The 21,377-nt window shown below is 38.2% G+C and overlaps 1 protein-coding gene across 3 annotated transcripts in view; it reads right to left on the bottom strand.

Moving 5' to 3' along the window:
* Positions 1-21,377, bottom strand: part of DAAM2 (dishevelled associated activator of morphogenesis 2) — a 167,783-nt gene that overhangs the window by 75,336 nt on the left and 71,070 nt on the right. For all 3 annotated transcript variants that reach the window (XM_032216763.1, XM_032216765.1, XM_032216764.1), the window contains exons 3-4: positions 12,526-12,615; positions 2,239-2,313 (exon numbers count right to left, since the gene is read on the bottom strand). In XM_032216763.1, the coding sequence (XP_032072654.1) occupies positions 2,239-2,313; positions 12,526-12,615 (165 nt within the window). The remainder of the gene's footprint in view (positions 1-2,238; positions 2,314-12,525; positions 12,616-21,377) is intronic.

The raw sequence follows: 21,377 nt of genomic DNA, 5'->3' as shown, positions 1-21,377 counted from the left end.
TTTTTTTAAAACAGCAAAATTCCTCATCCAGTGACTTTGACACCTGAACAAGGAAAGTGGAAACATCTGACATCATTCTTATAGGAACTGCCTATACATTAACCTTCATGCATTGCCTGTTCTTTGTCCCCATTGTTTATAGAAGTGGGTTGAACTGAAAGTTATCCAAAGTGGAGTTAGGTGTGCTGAAAGATGTATTTTCTTTTCTGCTCCATAAAACTGTTATGTTCCAAGTAAATTATTTCTAAATTATGAAATTTAAATGCGTAACAGCTGTCTTGTTGGCCTTTGACACACACACATCATAGGTTTGGGGTAGTCAGGGTTCTAAAGAGTAGCTTCAGTCATTCATTTGCAAACCTTTCTAACAAAATGAATATATCTTGGAGTACAAGTACTGACAAGTTTCCAAAAGCAACACAGTAGTGTAAAAGTAACTTTTCTTTCTTCTCATAAAGCAGGAAAGGGGCTTGCATTATTAAGTTCAGGCTACTGAAGACAGAAAGAAGAATGCCTGAACTGTTCACCATTTTATATTGCTGAAAGAGGAGGAAGGAAAGATGGCAGTAATAATGATTATCATATGTTTATAAGTACAAAGAAATACAAAGATCCATTCCACCAAATGCTTCATATGTTTCAGAACAAGATAAGAGAAGCGTTTCCTAAGAACTATCAAAACATGCCTATTTTCCTTGTCTCTCACTGAATCCAGAAAAGCACAAACTTTTCATTTGTTCTACAGGCCAAAAAGTTATCAGGATTGCCCTCGAATGGCTAGGGAAGAGGGTGGAAACATGGGATCATAGATCCATAGCTAGATACATTGAGGTGAAAATGAGCAGAAAGATAACCAGATAGTTTGAAAGTTTTGGACAAGACCAAAAAAAAAAAAAAAGGAACAAAGATTAGTGGGCTGGAGGCTAAAACATATGAAGAATGGTTGTAGGAATTGGGTTTGCTTAGTCTAGTGAAAAGAAGGACTAGGGGTAACATGATAGCAATGTTCCAGTGTCTGAAGGAATGCTACCAGAAGGCAATACAAGAAACAATTGATGGAAACTAATCAAGGAGAGAACTAAGAACTAAGGATATATTTCCTAACAGTGAGAACAATCAACCAGTGGAATGGCTTGCCTTCAGAAGTTATGGATGCCCCCATCACCGGAGGCTTTCAAAAGATACTAGACAACCATTTGCCTGGAATGGTAATGGTCTGCTGCTTGTGCAGGGGTTTGGAGACCTCCAAAGTCCCTTCGACTCTATTATTCTGTTATTGAAGATTAGTGAAGTAGCCTTTTTTAAGTTTAAAAAATATAAATAGAGATAGAGGCACACTGCTTTTGCCCTCTTTAAATGAATATGGAAGGGTAGAAATGAGTTCCTAGCTAGCATCTTCATTTCTCATTTCTCTCCATAAATGTAAGAGCTTAGAGATAGAGTGCAAAATTGCTTATTGGCAGCCATAGGCTCTTTTCTGATCCCCTTTCTTTAAGGCAGGCCAAACTTCAGAAGGTTCCCCCCCCCATTTTTACATCATTTAGGATATTTAAAAGGGGAAGCACTTGTTCAGTGGCTAAGACACTGAGCTTGTCGATCAGAAAGGTCAGTAGTTTGGCAGTTTGAATCCCTAGTGCCACATAACGGACTGAGCTCCTGTTACTTGCCCCAGCTTCTGCCAACCTAGCAGTTCGAAAGCATGTAAAAATGCAAGTAGAAAAATAGGGACCACCTTGGCGGGAACATAACAGCATTATGCACCTTCAGAATGTAATCATGCCGGCCACATGTCCATTGAGACGTCTTTGGACAGAGCTGGCTGTTTGGCTTTGAAACGGAGATGAGCACCGCCCCCTAGAGTTGGGAATGACTAGCACATATGTGTGAGGGGAACTGTTACCTTTACCTTTAGGAGAGTTAAACTGCAAAATAATACTCTAAAGCCCCCATGCCTCAAGACTCCTGAAATTCTTCTTACATAGGTTTGGACCAACACAGTTGTGGACTACTAACCTTGACCTGCCACAGAAAGCCTGGGGCAATGCTTGAGTTGATAGCAGTTGCACTATTGGCTTAAAATCTTTGTGACTATTTACAATTTAGGAAAATGTAGAAAGATGAGGAGGCTGGATTATTTCTAAGAATCAGCCCCTCCAGTAGCACTAGAGTGGATGACGAAATCAAGTGATGTTAGACAGATCAAGACAACAATTTCTAGAGAGTAAAGGTGTTACTTACTGCTGCCATGGAATTGATGCGATCAATATAATAGTCTGGCCAGCTTGTGGCAAGCTTGTTAGGATCTTCTTGTTCCTGAAACAGAAAATAAAGAAAAAAAATATAGCAAAAAATTCAGAGTCAATTCCATTTGCCTGGATGTCTTCTGCAGTGTCCTCTCAAAACAATTCATGGATTAAATAAAATGCTAATGTCACAATTCTACCTTTCTTACAATCAACATTTTAAAGCCTTAGTTTTTCCTCCCATATTTCACCATCAGCTCTGTTTTTTCTAGTTTCTGTTTTCTCTCCTACACATATACAGGTTTAAATGATGTAAAATAAAAGGCCATTCTGGCTCTAATATCCAAGCCAAAAAACCAACTTTAAGAATAACAGCAATATATGATTCATTAAGATGAAGTTCTTCTGTGTGCCCAAGTGATCCTTTAATTCCTGTTGTTTTCTGGCATTATTTCCCATTGTCACCCAGATAAGAATATGACTTGTGGTGGTGGGCATCATTTGGCCAAGTGACATATGGCTCTATTGGGATCTTTAGTCTCCATCACCACATATTCTAAGTACAAAATATACCACTAGATCTTTAAGCAATATAGCTCATTTTTCAGAGGAAGTAGGTAAAAGAAGACATTCATATTAGAAATCCCTTCATCCTGCTGGGACAACTTCCCAAGTTGTGTGAGGGACACCTACCTAAAGGATCTGTCCAAGGTCCTGAGAGACCCTAATATCTTGTTTTATTTAGTTCCACACAATTAGACTGATTCATTTTCCCAGATGGCTTCTAACTGAGATGGTTTTACTAAACTAGATCAAGATACCTCATTTTGACATTACTGGGGAGGGTTTGTTCCACAATCTTAATTAACACCAACCCATTTAATTTTGGGTCTCTCATATTTGGAAACATTTCAATTCATAACAAGCAATACATACAAAATAACAAAATCCATTTTCATTATTCTGACCATTTTTTAAACAGGATAGCATGTAAGACAGTGCCCTCTCTGGAATGTCCTTCATTTAACAAGTAGAGATTAGGTTCTTGGTGTCTTGCTGTACTCAAATAATGATAAGATTACTCTCCAAAAATACTGCTGTGCTACTTATCAACATACACTGTGTGTTTTCCAATGAACTGGAGGGTGAGGCTATTATGTACAAAACAGTGTGAAGCCATTCTTTATTATAATATGAACTTCAGCTTGACTTCTTAAAAGAACATGACATGGCAAGAGGGTGCCAATGGACAGTTGCTGATGTTGCTTCAAATACCAGCTGCAAATTGCTGTGCTTTATGTCACCTTATTTAGCACCCATCTTTACTTTATACTATATAAGTCTAAGTGCTAGTGCTATTCCTGCCTGCCTCTGTTCTTCCATTTGCATTTCAGTACCATGTGCCATGCACAGCAAAGCAAATTCTATAGCAGCAAAGAAAGATTTTAATAGAAACTGGAAATATTATTAATCAATAAAAGGCAAATTGTATCAAAGTGTTATCTGAGGCACTGCAAACACTGAAGCATTGTAATGGAAGGAGTTGAGACCCATTATGCCTCCCCTTCCACCATGAAGAAATAGTTCACACATTAAGGTAGCATTTATTATAGAACACAGGCTCATTCTATTCATTTATCACCTATTAGTCATCAAAATTAGTTACTGATATTTTTGTTGTTTTATTGGCCATTGATTATTCCACCAAGCCTTTTCAAGAACCAATCATTCAGGAAGCTGTTTGGATCAAGTACTTATAAAATGTGATGTACAAAAGCCAGGAGAGGCTCATGATTAATTTTAGCTAGGAAAATTTTTATCTTGATCCCACGTTCATCCCTTGTGGAACTCTGAATGTAAGCTCTTGGCTTACATAGCTGGCTGTGAATGAAACCTTCCAAAGTAATTGAATTACTTAGATAATCCCCTCCTCCTGTCCATTTTTGGATTTCCCAAACAATTATCAGAGGGTAAATCAGGGAGGCCAAGCCTACATTAAATACCAGTATAGATCATTGCTTTTTATCTGCTAATGTGTTAAAAAAGATGCTTGAATGTAATATGTCGGAATGTCTATGAGCAGAAATCGCTTTCATCTATTTGGAAAATCAACATTTAGAGAACAGTATAAAACCATGCACTGAGAAAAGAACAGCTTCTATTGGAAGAATATTTTTCTAAAAAAAAAGATTTATTTGAAAAATCTCAGCTGGAATTTTATAGTGAAGCAATATTTAATTGGTACATTATTGAGCCTTCTTCTGTGAGAGCTGGTTTATCCTTAGAAAGAAAAAAAGAATCTATCACTTCAGATCAATGAAATGCAACACATTCTTTCCAAAAAAGAAAAAAAGGAGTATTGCTTTGTGCTGCAATTGATTGCCCTTCTGCTGACTGGTGTTCTTTGATTAATGTGCAAAATATGTATAGTTTCCTCACAGGACACAAATATACATTTATAACTGGAACTGGAACAAAGTCAAGATTTTTTCAGACTACTCACACACACACACACACACCCTCCAAAACAATCAAGCCACAAGAGGTTTCAATTTGAAACAGGACAGACCACAGGGACCCAGTTACTCAGTAGGCAGATGTGGCTGAGACGTCCTGTTTCCCATAACACATGATTAGCACTTCCAAAGTTTTGTTAGACTCTTGTGGAAGTGCTGCTTTCCCAAGCTTTCCATGGGAGAGAAGACACCCACTGGGACTATCATCTAGCTCTGTCAGGGAATGTGTGTGAATTCCTGCTGACTTATTTGGTATGATAAAGCATATATCATTGATAAATAGACTGACAGCTTGATGAGCTTTGAAAAACAGTTCTCTCCACTAAAAAGAATCAGGGAGCTTGATTGATTATGTCAGTAAGAGCAAGTTTTTTAAAAAAAAATTCTACAGCAGAGTTACCTATTGTCTGGGAAGAGAAAAGTAATTCTAATTGCATTTACTGTGTTCTCTCTATTCTGGCTTCCTTTGCAATATTTTGTAAGTTTCAGCAAGAGAAGAAAACAGCTAACTAAACTTTTAGCAAACCATACTATATCAGAAAAGAAGACCTCTAATATGTTTCTTTATTAGAAGGATGTATCGGACATATGGAAGTCCAAATTCCAAGACAGAGCAAGTCAATTTGTAGTATACCTGGGAGACAGCAAGCCTCAAATGAATCCACTCTACTTCAAATCTGGGATCATTCAAATCTCTGATCCTGACCTGTTTTTTCAGCTTCATTTCATTTATTTATAACTAGCTGATAACCTGATTGGAGCCCCCTTGTGGAGTACTGTGAAGCCATTACCATGACAAATCCACTTTGGTGTATAATAGACACCATCTTAAGGCTGTATCCTAACACTATCACATTAATGCACACTATCACTGTCAAGAGTACTGTAATTTAACACTATAGATATAATTCATTCCTTTTCATTTCAGCAGCCCAGACGTTCCAGAGTTATGCTGGAACACACACACACACACACACACACACACACACACACAAACACCATTTATATATATAGATAGATAGATAGATCAGGGGTGGGTTTCAGCTGCCTTTACTACTGGTTCGGTAGTAAAAAAAATGTGCATGCTCTGCGCGCGGGCGCATTTTCTTTTAAAATGATCTGTGCATGCACACAACATTAAAAAATGAATAAAAATTACATTTTTAAATGAAGATTGTTCTGTACATGTGCAGAACAGAAAATCAAGATGGCACCACCAATCACAGAACCAGTATGGTCACGTGTCCACCGGAGCTACTACCTATTCGGCCGAACCGAATAGGTAGGAACCCACCTCTGTTACAGGTAGTGGAGAGGAACATATTAGCGACAAGACCATGATTTTTGCTCTGATCCCAGTGCCCTGAACAGAAGGCAAGACTGTGTGTTAAAAGAGAGCTCCTTGGTTGTGCTTTCACACAAATTATATTACACATTACTTTAACCTTATGTAATATTGATCTGGAAATAATAATTGATTGACTGAGTATATGACATCAAATCAATGTTGGCTACTAGCAACCATACATACAACCTTCTCCAGAAGTGTCACCTCAACTTCATCCTTCAGGTCTTCTAACAGGGCACTCTTCCCTAATTTTCTATTATATTATTTCCTGGGAGTCGAATATTCATAAAACAATGCCACTCAAATCTGACTTAAAATCCCTGAAACGCACATTTGTCTCCAGCTTGGACCACTCAAATATTGATTTTAAAGTGTATCATCATTTTCTATGTCTACAAAATCCTGGACTTATTTATGGAGATTCTCAATCATGCAGATCATGGTTGTCCCGTGGTGCTTTTCAAAAAGGCAGCTGGACTTTCTTGATTTTGCTTTGAAGACATTTCACTTCTCATCCAAAAAGCTTCTTCAAATATGGCCCATTCCAGGCTTAAAGATACATATATTTTAATTCTTGAGTATTTTGTAAACACATGGTTTCCTGTGCCAAAAACAATTGTAGCATAATACAGAAATTCCTTTAGAGGTTCCTCCCTACACTTTCTCCCATAATCAGTAGCTTATGTGAGCAATCATCATACAGTAAAGAAACTTAAGGGAAAGAGAATATTTTTGACAGCTATCTGTGACTTCTATTAGGCCGACTGGACTTCTAGTACAGGAAGATTTGGGATTCTTTTAGTAATGATATAAACTCAATATTTGCATAAGAGCTTAATTTACATATATATCAACTATGTGAATGTATTTTATTTCAATATCTTTTTTTCTTAAAATGTGTTTATGAAATTGAGAGCAATAAGATTGAAAATGAAAAAGAACATTAATTCTTTTCATCCCTTCAATTTATATTCCACTTATTTTTAGTCTTTACATATAGCATTTATATAAGTCATAAATGTTCTACTTATTCAGAAGTTGCATAATGGAGAAGAATATTCCAGCTAAATCTTCTAGCATGTAGAGAAGAAAGTGGAGCTTGAATTAATAGCTCAATTTTTTTTAATTTCAGAATATACCAGTTTTGTGTGTTCGTTTATATGTGGCAAAGTAAAGCTGTTTTGCATATTTTGTTCACAGATATGTGGAATTCCTTTGTGAAAAGGAGAGAAAGGGAGGGAGACTTTATAGATGAGTAAGCACACTCTTTCGGTTGGCATCACTACTGGAAGCCTTTTTCTTTGGAACACACCTAACTGATGAAATATTTGGCTACTCATTGCAGCACCTGAACTTCCACTCTAAGTCAGGGCTTGCTTCATCTTGCCTGGTCCACTGCCTCATGTGTTGAGGTTATACCTTGGCAGTCTTACCAGAAAAGTAGGCTACCTCTTTAGAGTCACATGTTTCCCAAGTACATGTTTGTATGGTTGCATGAATAGGTAGGTATAAAGAGAAAACTGATAATCATTGGGGGAACAAAAATTGATTTCTCCTCTTTGGCTTGAGTTTGAGGGATGTTCCTGGGAGAAAGAACAGCAGGAAACAGCTTGAGAGCAAGCATAGAGTAATGGCCATCTCTAGTCTAGTCAAGGAAGTTTAATGGCAGGGTATCAGGATTCTGCCCCACACACATACACACACATCAACATTTAATTGGTTGCTTGTAAGCCATCAATCATCCATAAGTTTAACTTGAAGTTAGAACTGGGGGATTTTCTTCTGTGTATATGTTATTCTACAGTGCACCATGCTAATCTTGAGGATAGGAAGATGAAGTAGCAATGATCTATACAGCTCAATTTTGCTAATGAAATGCTCCATTCACCCATGTACCCATTTTGGGGTACATCTGTTCCCAAAACAGTATAGAATTGTATAGTTCACCATATTGCCTGCTAATATTCCATCCAAAGTTAACAAGAGAAATTTCAGAAGTGCCATGAGATTGCCCAGGTTCCTTGTCTTAAGAGATTCACATACATTTCTCTCATTCAAAAGTGCCTGACGATCTTTGTTGATCATGGCAACCACAAACCTCCTTCAATTAGTTCCCTCTGTATATGTACCAGACCATATTTTAGGACTAGGACTAGTGGAGTTGATTAGCAAATCTATATGTAACTCCACTGTCAAGGAGAGATTGATACTCTGTATGAAGTTCTGCAATTCTGAGGAAGTGTTAAAATGTCAACCCAAGCACCGGTTAGATCACAATGGTTTTCTAAAACCCAGAAATAAATTTTCTGCTTTCTCTATTGCAAACATTGTTAAAGGTCTGGCTGATATATGGAATACTGAAAAACTATAGTCTGAAGAGGAAATACTACTGTTGTTAAACCTCTCCTCTTTTCTGCAGAACACAATCAAGGTCTTGATGTAACAGGGAAACGAGAGTAATGAATTAGAAGATATGACAGACAGTAGCTTGAGCAAAATTAGAGAACATCTCAGGGTGAAACTGAATGAAGCACAAACTAATGGCCATCTGGAACAATATTTTCTGGCAATAGAACCAGTCCCTGTGTGTCAATGCAGAACAGAGTGCTTTTAAGGATTGTTTGACACCTCTTCCACTAGGATGCTCAGTGACTTATTCTGAACAAGTTGCATGGTTGATCGCAGGAGAAATTTAAAACAAAAACAACACTGAAGAAAAATCACTTCCTCTCCCCACAATAGCCAGTTACTCTAAGCATAGGTATGGAGAATGCCAGGTGTATGTGGCATCTTGCCAATCGAGCATTTTATGTAGTCAGTTTGAAACAATTATTAAATTATCCTTGTATCAGTCATATAAAATATTTGCTCTTTAGAACAATTTTAAAAAATCACCTATAATTGCACTAGGAATGACACCAGAATGGCTGCTTCTGGTAGCAGCTGAAGGAACAGCTTCATTTGATGGGATTATATACTAAGCATACTCAAGGGAAGACAACAATATTAATATGAGAAGCAAAGTTTTCTCAATGCTTCCAATATTATTAATGATTAATCTGCTTGACAGCAGTGGGTTAAGCAGACTTTAGCTTGATTAAACTGAGCTTTTTTTTAAAAAAAAAATCTTTCAGCTTTGATACACTGAAGCCATCCATGTCCACAATGTAACCTTGAGGAAGCCTTCTCTAAAAAAACTAAGTGAAATTGGTCATGACTTTAGATTTTGGACATCTGTAAAGCTTCTTTTCTAAATAAATAAATAAATAAATAAATAATGGAAGGAAGAAATGAGGAAATTACAGATATTCATTGCCTTTCCCATGGTTAAAAAAAGAGAAGAAATTCTTCAGGTTTAAAAAATAAACATATAATTTCAAGGGCCTGAACCTCAGTGACCTCCATTCTTAAGATAAATAAATGCTCTAGCATTACATAACGGAAACTGTGATTTAAGCTGAGAAAGTTGGAGAGAACAAGAGAAAAAGCAGAGCTTTCATCCTTTCAGCTGTTCCCCAGGAAAGAGTTGGCATGTCAGAGTTTTATCTAGAAGTAGATATTCTCCACTGGAATGTTAGCACTTTAATGGAATTCTGAGGAGTTCAAATCATTTCCCCTTGATGTCATCAAGTATAGAGTGAAAAATTGATGAAAACCTTCTTAGAAAAATAAGAATATTCTTCTATCTGGTTGTTAAAGGAGGTCAGGACAGTAATGCTTCTGTTTTTGAGAAATGATGAGATGAAATTTAAGCATAATAATTATACTTCATAAAACAACTTGAAATTTACTAAAGAGTCACAATGAGTTTTGAGTTTTGGTTGCCTGAACCCTGGTACAAAAAATAATCATAAAAAATAATGTATTTTGTTCTGCCAAACTAAATAACCTGCCTTATACTTCCAATAACCGCCATCCCTATCAAGGTTTCCATTCTGTCCAGGATCCTCACTTTTCAAAAGCTTACAGGGTCCTGTTACTTTTCTTTTCATTATTTTACTCTTTCAGGAAGAATTACTTCTATATTTTTAAATTCCATTTTTTTCTATATTAGCTTTATGCCAAAGGAAATGCAGTACTCCTTCCCAACTAATGAAGCTAGTAGCATATATAGAACATAGAATAATAGGCTGGAAGGTCCTTGGAAGTCTTCTATTCCAATTCCCCGCCCATGAGAGATCCTATACCATTCTGAACTTCCTTTGGGCTTTATGTGATGGATATACATGACCATAGAAAGAATAGCAGAATAAAGAACAGAATCATAGAGTTGGAAGGGATGCCAGAGGTCCTCCAGTTCAATCCCTTACCCAAACAGAAAACCCTATAACATTTCAGACAAATGATTGTCCAATCTCTTCTTAAAAGCCTCCAGGATTGGAGCACCAACAACTTCTAGAGGCAAGCCATTAATTGTTTTCACTGTCGGGAAGTTTCTCTTTAGTTCTAGTTGCTTCTCTAGGTTACAATACAATACAATAGCAGAGTTGGAAGCGGCCTTGGAGGTCTTCTAATTCAACCCCCTGCCTAGGCAGGAAACCCTATACCGTTTCAGACAAATGGCTATCCAACATCTTCTTAAAGACTTCCAGTGTTGGGGCGTTGGGTTGATTAGTTTCCATCCATTGCTTTTTATCCTGCCTTCAAGTGCTTTGGAGAATAGGCTGATTCTTTGAGGCAGTCCTTCAAATATTGGAACACTTCTATCACATCATCCCTAATCTTTCTTTTCACTGTCTTCTTAGTTCTATGAAATGGTAATACAGTGTTCACATAGCAAGTATTCTATTTTTAGTGTGATGCAAGTCCATCTTAGAAATCTTTTTCATAACATGGTCACTATTTCCAGCATCAATGTGCTATTTGAAAGAGACCTCTGCAAAGGATGAGACATCATGACATATGTTTCAACTGGAACAATGTGACCATCCTTCATCCAAAAAATGAAGGGCCATTATGGCGGTGTGTGTGTGTGTGTGTGTGGCTGTACTCCTAACTACACTGAGTGGCTAGACAAATTGAAATAGATAGTAACACAATTTGCTAACCTAATGTGTTGTTTTTTTACCTAAACTAAGCAATGGTTCTCTTGGTTCTAAAAATGTATTTAAGTTACTATACTCACTAATCTGTCTCACAGAGGTATTGGGCCCAAAAGATGCATTCTTGGGACATTCTCATTCCATACACTTATTTCTTTTCTTTCTTCAAAAAAAAAGAAAGAAAGAAAATGTACTGGAAAAAGGATAATTTTATTACATCAACTAATGTGTTTAGCTTGTTAGGACTAATGTTCTGATGAGATGTGGGCCAATGAAAGCAGTTGGACTGTGGTCTGCTCAAAATTAAGGCCAGCTGATAGAGTCAACAGCTTTCTATTTTCTGGATCTCCTGTTTCATATTAAAACTAATGAAATTGAGCAAGCCGACATATTTCCTGTGACAAAGCTGGAACTCCTTTCTTATTAAGAATAAATCAGGGCAGCATCTTTAAGGAAAGAGTGTCATATCTTGAAATGAGATTTTATTCACACATTACGTTTTACATTAAAGTTTAAAGGCTTGACTGCAGGACTTCCTAATACTTGGATTCAAGACATCATGATTCCTAATTGTGTGAATGCTGAGTCTAGACACAAAGTTCAATATTAATGGGGAGGGGAGGATTGTAATGTATAAATATGTTTATACTATATGTATATAGTATTAACTGTATTACACTTGCAATACAGTTTCTCCAAACACCAACAGCATATCTGACCAGAACCAAATACTATATGCATCACAAGCTTTCAATCCCTCACATCATTAATATATATTATATTTTAAAATCAATACAGAGCAACTTAAAATAATGACATCTAGGGCATGTTGCAACAAGAAAAGTAACAAAAAGCTAATTTATTCCAATCACCTACTTGCAACTTTCATCACAGGACTGTCAGGCTTCACTCTATAGGCAAGAATAAACTACTCAGGCAAGCTCATCAGAATTCAGAGAACTGTAGAGAAGTAATCATTACTGGGAGGGAAATGGAAACTTATAGCCAAAAATTTCAACAATTTCTCTGATTCACAAACAAGACCCTTATACAGAAACAATGTTAAACTCTTCTTGTCTTTCCCTTTTAGGAGACTATATTTAGGTGAGTTGGCCTGTCTGCATCCATGCTTGGTTTTATCATTTTTTTTCTCCTCTGACTTTGTGAGAACTAACTTGTACAGGGTTCCCAGAATCCTAAGTCCCTCCAAGTATACAGGGAAGGAAGATATCCACATCTAGGTGAATATGCCCCAGTATAAATAATTGTAAGTACCCAAAACTGCAAATGTCAAAGGGAAAAGGACATCATCATACAGTTCAAGCTGTACTTTAGATGTAATATTTATCACATAATTTGAATCCAGTAAATATTACCTTCTTTTTGCTGCAATAGATCTGCCATTTCTTCTCTGGCGGGAGTGCAAACATTGCCTCTCTATTTTTATCTGTGAGATCCAATTCATCCTGGAGATGGCAAGTGAAAAAACAATGTTTGAACAATAGCACAAATAGTTTTTCAGCATTATTTTCTGAGCATCATTATCACCTCAGTTAATTATCTATAGGTTTGTAATTTTCTTAAATAATAGACATTGTAAAAATACCCTTTATATTCCAATGCATTAAATAATATGCCCATTGTACTCTTCAATATAGAGGCTTTCTTATCATACATAGAACATGGAAAATCAATTTCTTTTCATCTAAAAAAAATTATCTCTTGCAAGGTCCTATTAGCAGCCATACCAGAAAGCTCTTAAGCAATCTGGTTAATTAGAACTTGGCACAGTTCATTTTTGTAAGGCGGAATGTAAGTTTTACATAAAAGCCTCTGTGTGAATATTCCCCAATGTTTTTAACATTTCAAATATGCATTTTGCCCTAAAAGTTTGCTTTTCACAATCTATATTCATATATAGAACCTGCAGTGGCAGTTTCAGAATCGATGTCTAGAATGTAGATCAGGGGTGTCAAACTTGATTTCATTGAGGGCCGCATCAGTGTTGTGTTTGACTTTGGGGGGGGGCAGGTGGACATAGCCAGGGTGGACATGGCCAGGGTTGATGTAGCCAGCTCAATGTCACTCATGCTGGGGGCACCTGAGTGCTCTGCCAGCGAAAACAAAGCTCGGGAGGGCAGCTTAACCCTCCCAAGGTCCATTTTTACTGCCAGAGGCACCATAGGTCCTTTGCTGTTTCCCTGTGGACCAGATCTAAGCACCCATGGGCCTTGAGTTTGACACCCCTGATCTAGATCCCTTTGAGTTTGGTTTGCAAACAAGCAGCAAGCATATAAATTTAATAACGACATAGGACTATCTCTCTCTAGAAGCAGTTTTAATCAGTGATTCCAATGGAAGAGAATATATGTTGCTCAGGGTTGAATTGTGAAATCCTTGGTGCTCTCTGAGTTTGTTTGCTTGCAAATGTTTCATTGCCCAACTAGGTAACATCATCAATGAGACTGGATGTAATATTTGGTCCCTGTTTATATATACAATAGTAGCTTGCTTGCAAGTGTTGGTCAGGGTGTAATTTCTTCTTTAGTAGTTCCTTTGTGAATACATTTTATTTATTTCATTTTCATTTTCATTTTATACAATCACTTATATACTGTGCGTAAAAAAAAGAGAAAAAAAAAACCCAACATGACACTTCATTCCCCCATACACCCTCTCTTCTCCCCCTCCAACTTTCATTTCCCCCCTCCAGCATTCCCCTCTTCTACTTCCCTTCCCCCTCAGACATCTCCCCCTCCCTCCATCTCACCCTCCTTACATTCCCTCTCACTCCCTCTTTACTTCTCCCTCCTCTTTCCCTCTTCTCCTCGCTTTGGTGTATCCATACATTTCAGTTCAAAAATAAAAGAGAAAAAGAAAAAAAGAAAAAAGAAAAACGAGCCGCAGTATACAAGTGAATTCTTATTGTTCTAAGAATTGAAACTGTAATTCCACCCTCCCCCCTCCCCCCTATAATCCCCCCTCCCTAACCCCCTTACGGCTTCGCAGGTCCCATTCCCGGCATAATTCTTTAACAAGCATTTGAGTATAATAAGGCCAGCTAACTTTAAAATTAAAAAAATAAAATAAAAGTAAAGCCAAAGAAAAAAAAAGAGAATAGTAAAAAATACAAAATAAAAAAAAAACACACACACACAGAAAAAGAAAGGAGAAACAAGAAGGGTCAATAAACCCACTACGTTAACACAGCTTCCCATTATCTGTAAATCTTAAACAATGTAGCTCATTCCAAATTTCGGTTATTTTACTACTTGCAGGGTTTCAAACTGTATTAGAGCCAGGTAAGTTGATCAATTAGGATTCCCCAACTAAAAGTCTCATTGCTTTGTCTATCTATTCAGACCTTTAATTTATCTCTTTTTTATCCGAATATCCAAACCTTTCTATAAAACCATTAAACTCAAGTACTTCTTTCATTTTTCATTTCCAACACCTCCCTTTCTATCCTTACCCACCTCCACATGTAAATTTTTTACCTTCCACCCTGCCTTTATCCATATCCACATATATATTTTATCCGCATCCATTGCTCCTCCCATATTTACTCCACTTTCCTGAAGACTCTCCGACCAATCTTTCTTGACCTTATATTGAAATAGCAACTCAAACAAACATCAGCTTGCATTCTAGCCCCAGGTAGTCTAATTAAGCTTTCGCTACCCTTCCCTCTCCCACGCGCCTCCCAACTCCGTTCGTCCCAGACCACAACTCAAAAAGATCGCAATCTCCGCTCTCCTCGCCTAGGAAAATAATTCATGCGCAATTTGAGTTAGAGTTCAGACAAATCTTATATACAATATGTGTCCACAATCAGCAACGCTTCTTTCAGTCTCCATGTCTCATCATCGATATACAACTTTTCCATTTTATCCCAGACGGAAATCATAAAGCTTTAAGAACATCGCTAAGTCTTTATTCTTTAGTCTTCTGCCCTTCCGGAAGAGGAAAGCAACACCCTCCGCCTTGTAGCCACGTGTCTCGCTGTTTGTCTTCTCCTTCTCCTTGTCTCTCTCCAGGTCCGGATGAATCAGGAAGTCCCGCCTTCAGGGTCTCGTAGTAAAATTCTCGGGCTTCACAGACAGAATTAATGCGGTGTTTTTGGTTGCCAAATGTAACTGTAATACCAGCTGGGACTTCCCATTTGTATGGAATCTGAGAATTTCTGAGTTCTTCGGTTAAGAAAGCGTACTCTCTCCTTGTTCTTAATATTTGAGATGGTATCTCTTTAAAAACAATCAAGTCCTGTCTATCAATTCTCAACCTCTTGCTGTAAAGCCTCTGTATTATCTCATTTCTGGATTCCCTTGTGGTAAAGTATATAATTATGTCCCTCGGAAGCTGTCGCTGTTTTGCTACCCACGAATTCTGGCGGTAAATTCTTTGAATCTGCCAATCAAAGTTAAATCCCGGACTTCCCACCAAGCGGCTGAAAGCCTCAAAGAAGATCTGTTTCAAATTCTCCTGTTGGTTTTCACGCAATCCTCTAACTCTTATGGCAAAGGCAGTCTTATTATAATTTATCATGACAAGTTGTTTTTGAGCATTTTCAATTTCCTGTTGTAACGTTTGAATTTTGGATATCAAATTAAGATTAGTTTCTTCCAAAAGTTCCAATTTGTCCTCCGTTTCAGCAATATAATCTGTCATGACTGTCATTACTCCGATCATATCCTTCTTTGCCTGAGCAATTTTAGCATCAAATTGATCATATAAATCCGATATCAGTTGATTAATTTCCTGTCTGAAATTATTAAGCGTTTTGAGAAGAAATTCTTGTGTTAACAAATCTCCCGTGGAGGGTGTAGGAGGCAAGGGTAGCGGCTTCATAGCAGTTTTTGGAGATATGTTATTAAGGAAGCGCTTCTGTTTAGATTTGGGAGCCATTCCAGAGTAAAAATAAAAGACAAGCAATCAAGCGAGCCAAAAATCAAAGTCTCTGCTCCCCTCAGTTAATCTTTTAGCAATTAGTACGGAGAAGCCTTCAGGAGGGTAGGGCTGACTAAGTACGTCACATCAAACACAAAAGCTACGAGATCGCCATCTTGTGACGCAGCTAAAAAAGAAAGGGAGCCTTTTGCGAAATTGAAGCTGGTATTTTAGATAGTAATAGAAGAAATTCCTCAGGAATGGTCCCCGCCCGGATTGACTTTTAAATAGCTTAGCTTTGTCCTGGGGGGGGGGGCAATCTGCCTAGGGCTGCAAAAAAGGCAGCGCGGAAAACTGGCCGGAGTAAAGGCTCAGCTAATGTTGAACCTCTTCTCCATTCACAGCAAAAAAAAGCTATGAATTACAAAGAGATCCTAACGACTGACCTTCTCCCTGCCCCTTTCTGCCAGAAAGGGGAGATATCTATAGATCTTATAAGATATACGAACCAGAATCCTGACAGGAGCTTCGTTGAGCTCCCGACGGCGGCAGGCTCCTCCCCCCGAAGCCGAAGTCCTCCCCTCTTCTTCTTTAGTAGTTCCTTGATTGCGGTATTATTTTCCACTTGATTGTTTGCCTGCTTATCAGGGTGTTGGCTGCTGGAGAGGATGTGTTTGCGTTTCCAAGTCTCTTCCAATATTATCCTCCTAAACACTGAAATAGTGTAGGCGAATTATGTGCCAGATTTTATTTTTACATGGCATCTGTTAACTACTTTACTCTTATCATGTAGAAATTAAAATCTATACTATATATAATAGGAAATGTTTATTGCTAAAAAAAACCCTCTTTCTTTAATTGTCCCATTTTTAATTCACATAAAGCATCTTAGTTTTTTCTGATTTTATATAGGGAAATTAAATAAAGGAACTCTCTACTGAGAAGGAAATCAAAATTAAAGTGATTTCCGAGGTACTGAAATTAGCTTTATTCCAAATTTCGGACAATGCTTCTTTAAGACTTGGACCGCTTTTTTGGAGTCAATAACTTAGGAAAACAATGAACTAAAATTGCACACTGCGCTTGGTAGCAGCTGCTGACAGATTTAAAAGCCCAAAGAGATTTCAGCTACAGAAAGGTAAAAAAAGAGAAAAGACAAGGTTGGTCATTGTCAAGAGCTCAAGATAAAAGAAGTCGGGGGGATTCCAGGGTGTTGATGCTAGTGGAGGTGGCAGCAAAGATATTTCAGGTATATCTCCATAAATGTGTAGGAAGACTGCAAGCCATGTGGAAATGGTTAGTGAGAGTCTTTTCCAAACAACAAGGCAGCCAAGCAAGGCAAAGCATTTTATCTTCGTAATACAAAATTAGAAATGCTTGGGCCAGGAGCACATTCTTGGAGAGATAGAAAGAGAAAAGAGAAAAAGAAGCTGCACATCACAACTTCAAATGAAGAATCTAGCAAGAGGTCTAGTGGGAAAAAGAAACACGGGAGCACTTATACTTGGGGGTGTTGGGGAGACTAATGTGTTTAGCAGAAGTCCTGCACAAATCCACAAGTACAAGCTGGGCCACCTCAGCAAAATTATCCAGCAAGGCACCACTGCTTGAGGGAGGGAGCAAGCCGAGAACTTGTTTACTTGGCAATGATTAGCTATTCCCAAGTCATAAAAACATCTAAGAAAGTGAAACATGACTACGTCAATAGTTCAACTAAGGAACATCAGCTGTAAGTTGAGAACTTTCATAATTGTCCAACCTTTATGTAAGAGGTAGGGTAGAAATTAGCCTGCAAAGTACTAGTCCAACCATTCTCATCCTAAAGTTTCCAATATAATTCTGTTGATGATTCATACAAGCTCACTCTGCTAAAAAAAATATTTGGGCTTAATTTAATGATTTATATAGAACTTGTCTAATACATCATGCCTAGCAAGCAAATGGAACTGGAGGGGGGCGGGAATATGTTGACCTTTCATCGTTTCATCATTTTTGGGAAATGAGAAAATCTTAAAAAGAGAGGTGGTTGCTAATGGTTCAGTTTTAAAGATTTAAAGTTTAATTGATACTGCCTTTGTAGTTATTACCAAGGCTGTTGTTGCCTCAACAAATGGCAGTGAGTGCCTGACTGGTCTTGTCTGACCTTAGAAGCTAAGCAGGGTCAGGCTTAGTAAGGACCTAAATGGGAGACTTTCAGGAAATACAAGGCCTGCAGTGGTCCAGGAAATAAAAATATATGATATATGAGAATAACTGCAAGGATGTGTCCATAAAGTTTCTAGGAATTTAACTTGAAGAATATTTATTGTTCATTCATTCAGCTATCAAAGTATCTATCTCATAAAACATATTCTTTACATTTGGTTATGCATGGTTTGAATCTGTCTTTTGTATAATTTCTGTATAAATTTGTTCTACTTTATGCTGATTTGCAAGTTAGTTTAAGCAGCACATATTAAAACAAATACTTTTAAAAAGCAGTAATTATCTATTAGAGCTGAGAACAAACAGGAAAATACCCTAAGCTATAGGCAACAGACACATCAGGTTGTCTTTCAAATTGGAGAAAACAGATTAAAAGATGAAGCTTTTCCAGAACTAATATGTAAAGATAAACGATATTCACAGGTGTCTGAATTTTATAACACAGTTCTTCAATCAAAACATGAATGTAATACTTCATCTTTTAAGGAAAAAAAACCTACCTAACACTGTATATTAATGATAATAGTAGGTGCTATATACATTACATTAGCAATAATTGCTTGCAGCAATGTGCATATTAGGAAAAATGCAAATGAAATGTGCTATAAATCTACCTTGCAGGAAAAGAATACATGTTATGATCAGGAAAGAATACAGACTAAGAGAAGTTGACATTGAACAATTTCCCAATCCTCATTTGTGCTCTGTGCTATTTATTTAGAAGACAATGTTATACATCTGATCTGTCAACTGAAAGCCATCAACACATATCATCGGTCTATAAATTGCACTTTGATAGTTGTAATTCAGGTGAAAGCACCAAGCTGTGTAAATTATCTTTTTTCCGGTTCTCTGGTGTGCTAAGAGCCTTCTTTCAAGCCTGAAGAGAAAAGCCTTGATAGAAGATGATGAAGTGGAGAGGGCACTTTGCAGAGACCAACTCAATATTGCAACAGACTCAGTAGCTTCAATCCATTGCTAACCTTGAAGCCTAACCAGGACTCCAAATAGAAATACACAACATGATTCGTCTCCAGCAACTGTTGTGGCAATTTTCTAATCATATGTGAATTCTCCTTGAGTAGAAGATTGAATCCAGAGGAATCGGCTGCTTGACTCTCAAAAAAGCATTTCAAGATGTAAAAGCTGATGCAATGTTGATTAAAAAAACATTTGCCAGGTTGACCTCAGGGAGAAGAGGAAATAAAGGTCGTCCAGTTAATGTTCCTAACATTCTGGAAGGATGGAAGGTTCAATCAACCTTAGTATTCCTGAGCAGTACTGAGCTCTGTCTCTTTTTCAATTACCTTACTCTGCTGTATGTTATTTACTGAGAAAGGACATGGATGGTGGAAAAAATGTTTCCAATCCAGATTTTGAAATTAGATTGGCAAGATTCAAAATGGCTGAAGAAAAAAAAACCTCATGAAAATCAAAATAGGAAAATCAGCAGGCCAGAAACATACAGAAGTATTTAAGTTCTTGAAAACTTTCTTCCCCTAGTAAAAATGCTTCTATTTTTGTACCTTAATCTCAGGAGTCTTTCCAATTTTTCAGGGTTTTATTTTTTTCTATCTGCAAGTTACTTCATAGTTCCAAATTGGCAGAGGCTGCTACACTATTATTATATTTTGCTATGATTCTCTTTTCAACCCTGTAGCTTCCCTGGTTACGTATATTTCATTTTAGATAGATAGACGGACAGACATAAATTTATCTTCACTTCTTTACAAATGGTAGAAATAAGCTAAGCACTGGGTAAAGTTTGCTCAGTATTGCTCAGGAATACTAAGGTTGATTGAACTTTCCCTCCTTCCAAAGTTGATAGAATGAGGAGCCATATTGTTGGGGGCAATATGCTAACTCTATAAACCACTTAGAGAGTGCTGTAAAAGCATTATGAAGTGGTATTTAAGTCTAAGTGCTAGTGCTGGTGCTACATTGTTCTCAAGAAACTATTTGGTAGCCTAAGAAGTGCACAAGAATGAAGCACAGTTCAAATAAGACTTTTACATTTTTTTAATAATGGTAATTTGTATGATGAATGTACTTGTTTGGTGTAGTCCTTAAAACATGAGTCTAGAAGCTAAGACACTGGGTTCTAATTCTGCCTTAGGCATGATGCCAGCTAGATGGTCTTGGGTCAATCACTCTCTCATCCCTACGAAGGAAGCAATGACAAACCATTTCCAAAAAAACCTTGCCAAAAAACTGCAAGGACTTACCCAGGCAGTCATCAGGAGTCAACAATGACTCAAAAGCAGAGCACACATACAAAACCTCATGTTTGCATGAAATTTCAAAAATTCACATGGGAGAACAAACTCAGGTATAGCTTTCTTTTACTTAAAAGGAGAGAGTTAATACTCTCCTGGAGAGGGAGGTTGTTGGGTGGCTGCTCTCTTGCGAGCGGACTCCCAAAGAACCGGGCACAGCCTCAGGGGTGAAAGGCTGTGCAGCCACCCAGAAAACCCCCTTTCCAGCCGGGCACAGTGCCATTCACTGATCTAGGGGTATCGTCAAGCCGTGTAAGCACCTGTTCGCCTCTGCCTGGCTCCACGGCTTGACGCCTTCGAAATGCCAGTGACTGGCGCTCTGCATGGCTGGAGAGGGGGGTTACACAAGCAGCTGTTCTGGTCCTGCGCCTCCCAGCCTCACAATGCCCTGGCCCAGCTCTCCCTGCAGAGCCAGGGCACCTCCACTGCTGCCACCGCCCACCACCACCGCCATCCCAGCATGGCTTTTTTGGCAGCTTCCGAACCAAGTCTTCTGGAAGTGGCCACTCTGGGCATACGCTCTATGGTTGTGGGCTGGCTCCCCAGCAGAGCATATTCCCAGAGCGTACAACTATAGAGCGTACGCATAGAGCGGCCACTGCCAGAAGACTCAGTTTGGAAGCCTCTGGAAAAGCCATGCTAGGATGGCGGTGGTGGCAGCGGAGGTGCCCTGGCTCTGCATGGAGAGCTGGGCCAGGGCATCATAAGGCTGGGAGGCGCACAAGCGGGAGCGGAACAGCCACTTGCGCAACCCCCCTCTCCAGCCGTGCAGAGTGCCATTCATTGGCATTTCGAAGGCGCCAAGCCACGGGAGCTGGGCGGCGGCGAACAGATGCTCACATGGCTGGGCGATACCTCTA

The sequence above is a fragment of the Thamnophis elegans genome, chromosome 4 (assembly GCF_009769535.1).
Source record: "Thamnophis elegans isolate rThaEle1 chromosome 4, rThaEle1.pri, whole genome shotgun sequence".
Taxonomy (NCBI): Eukaryota; Metazoa; Chordata; class Lepidosauria; order Squamata; family Colubridae; genus Thamnophis; species Thamnophis elegans.
This window is presented reverse-complemented; position numbering and strand designations above follow the sequence as displayed.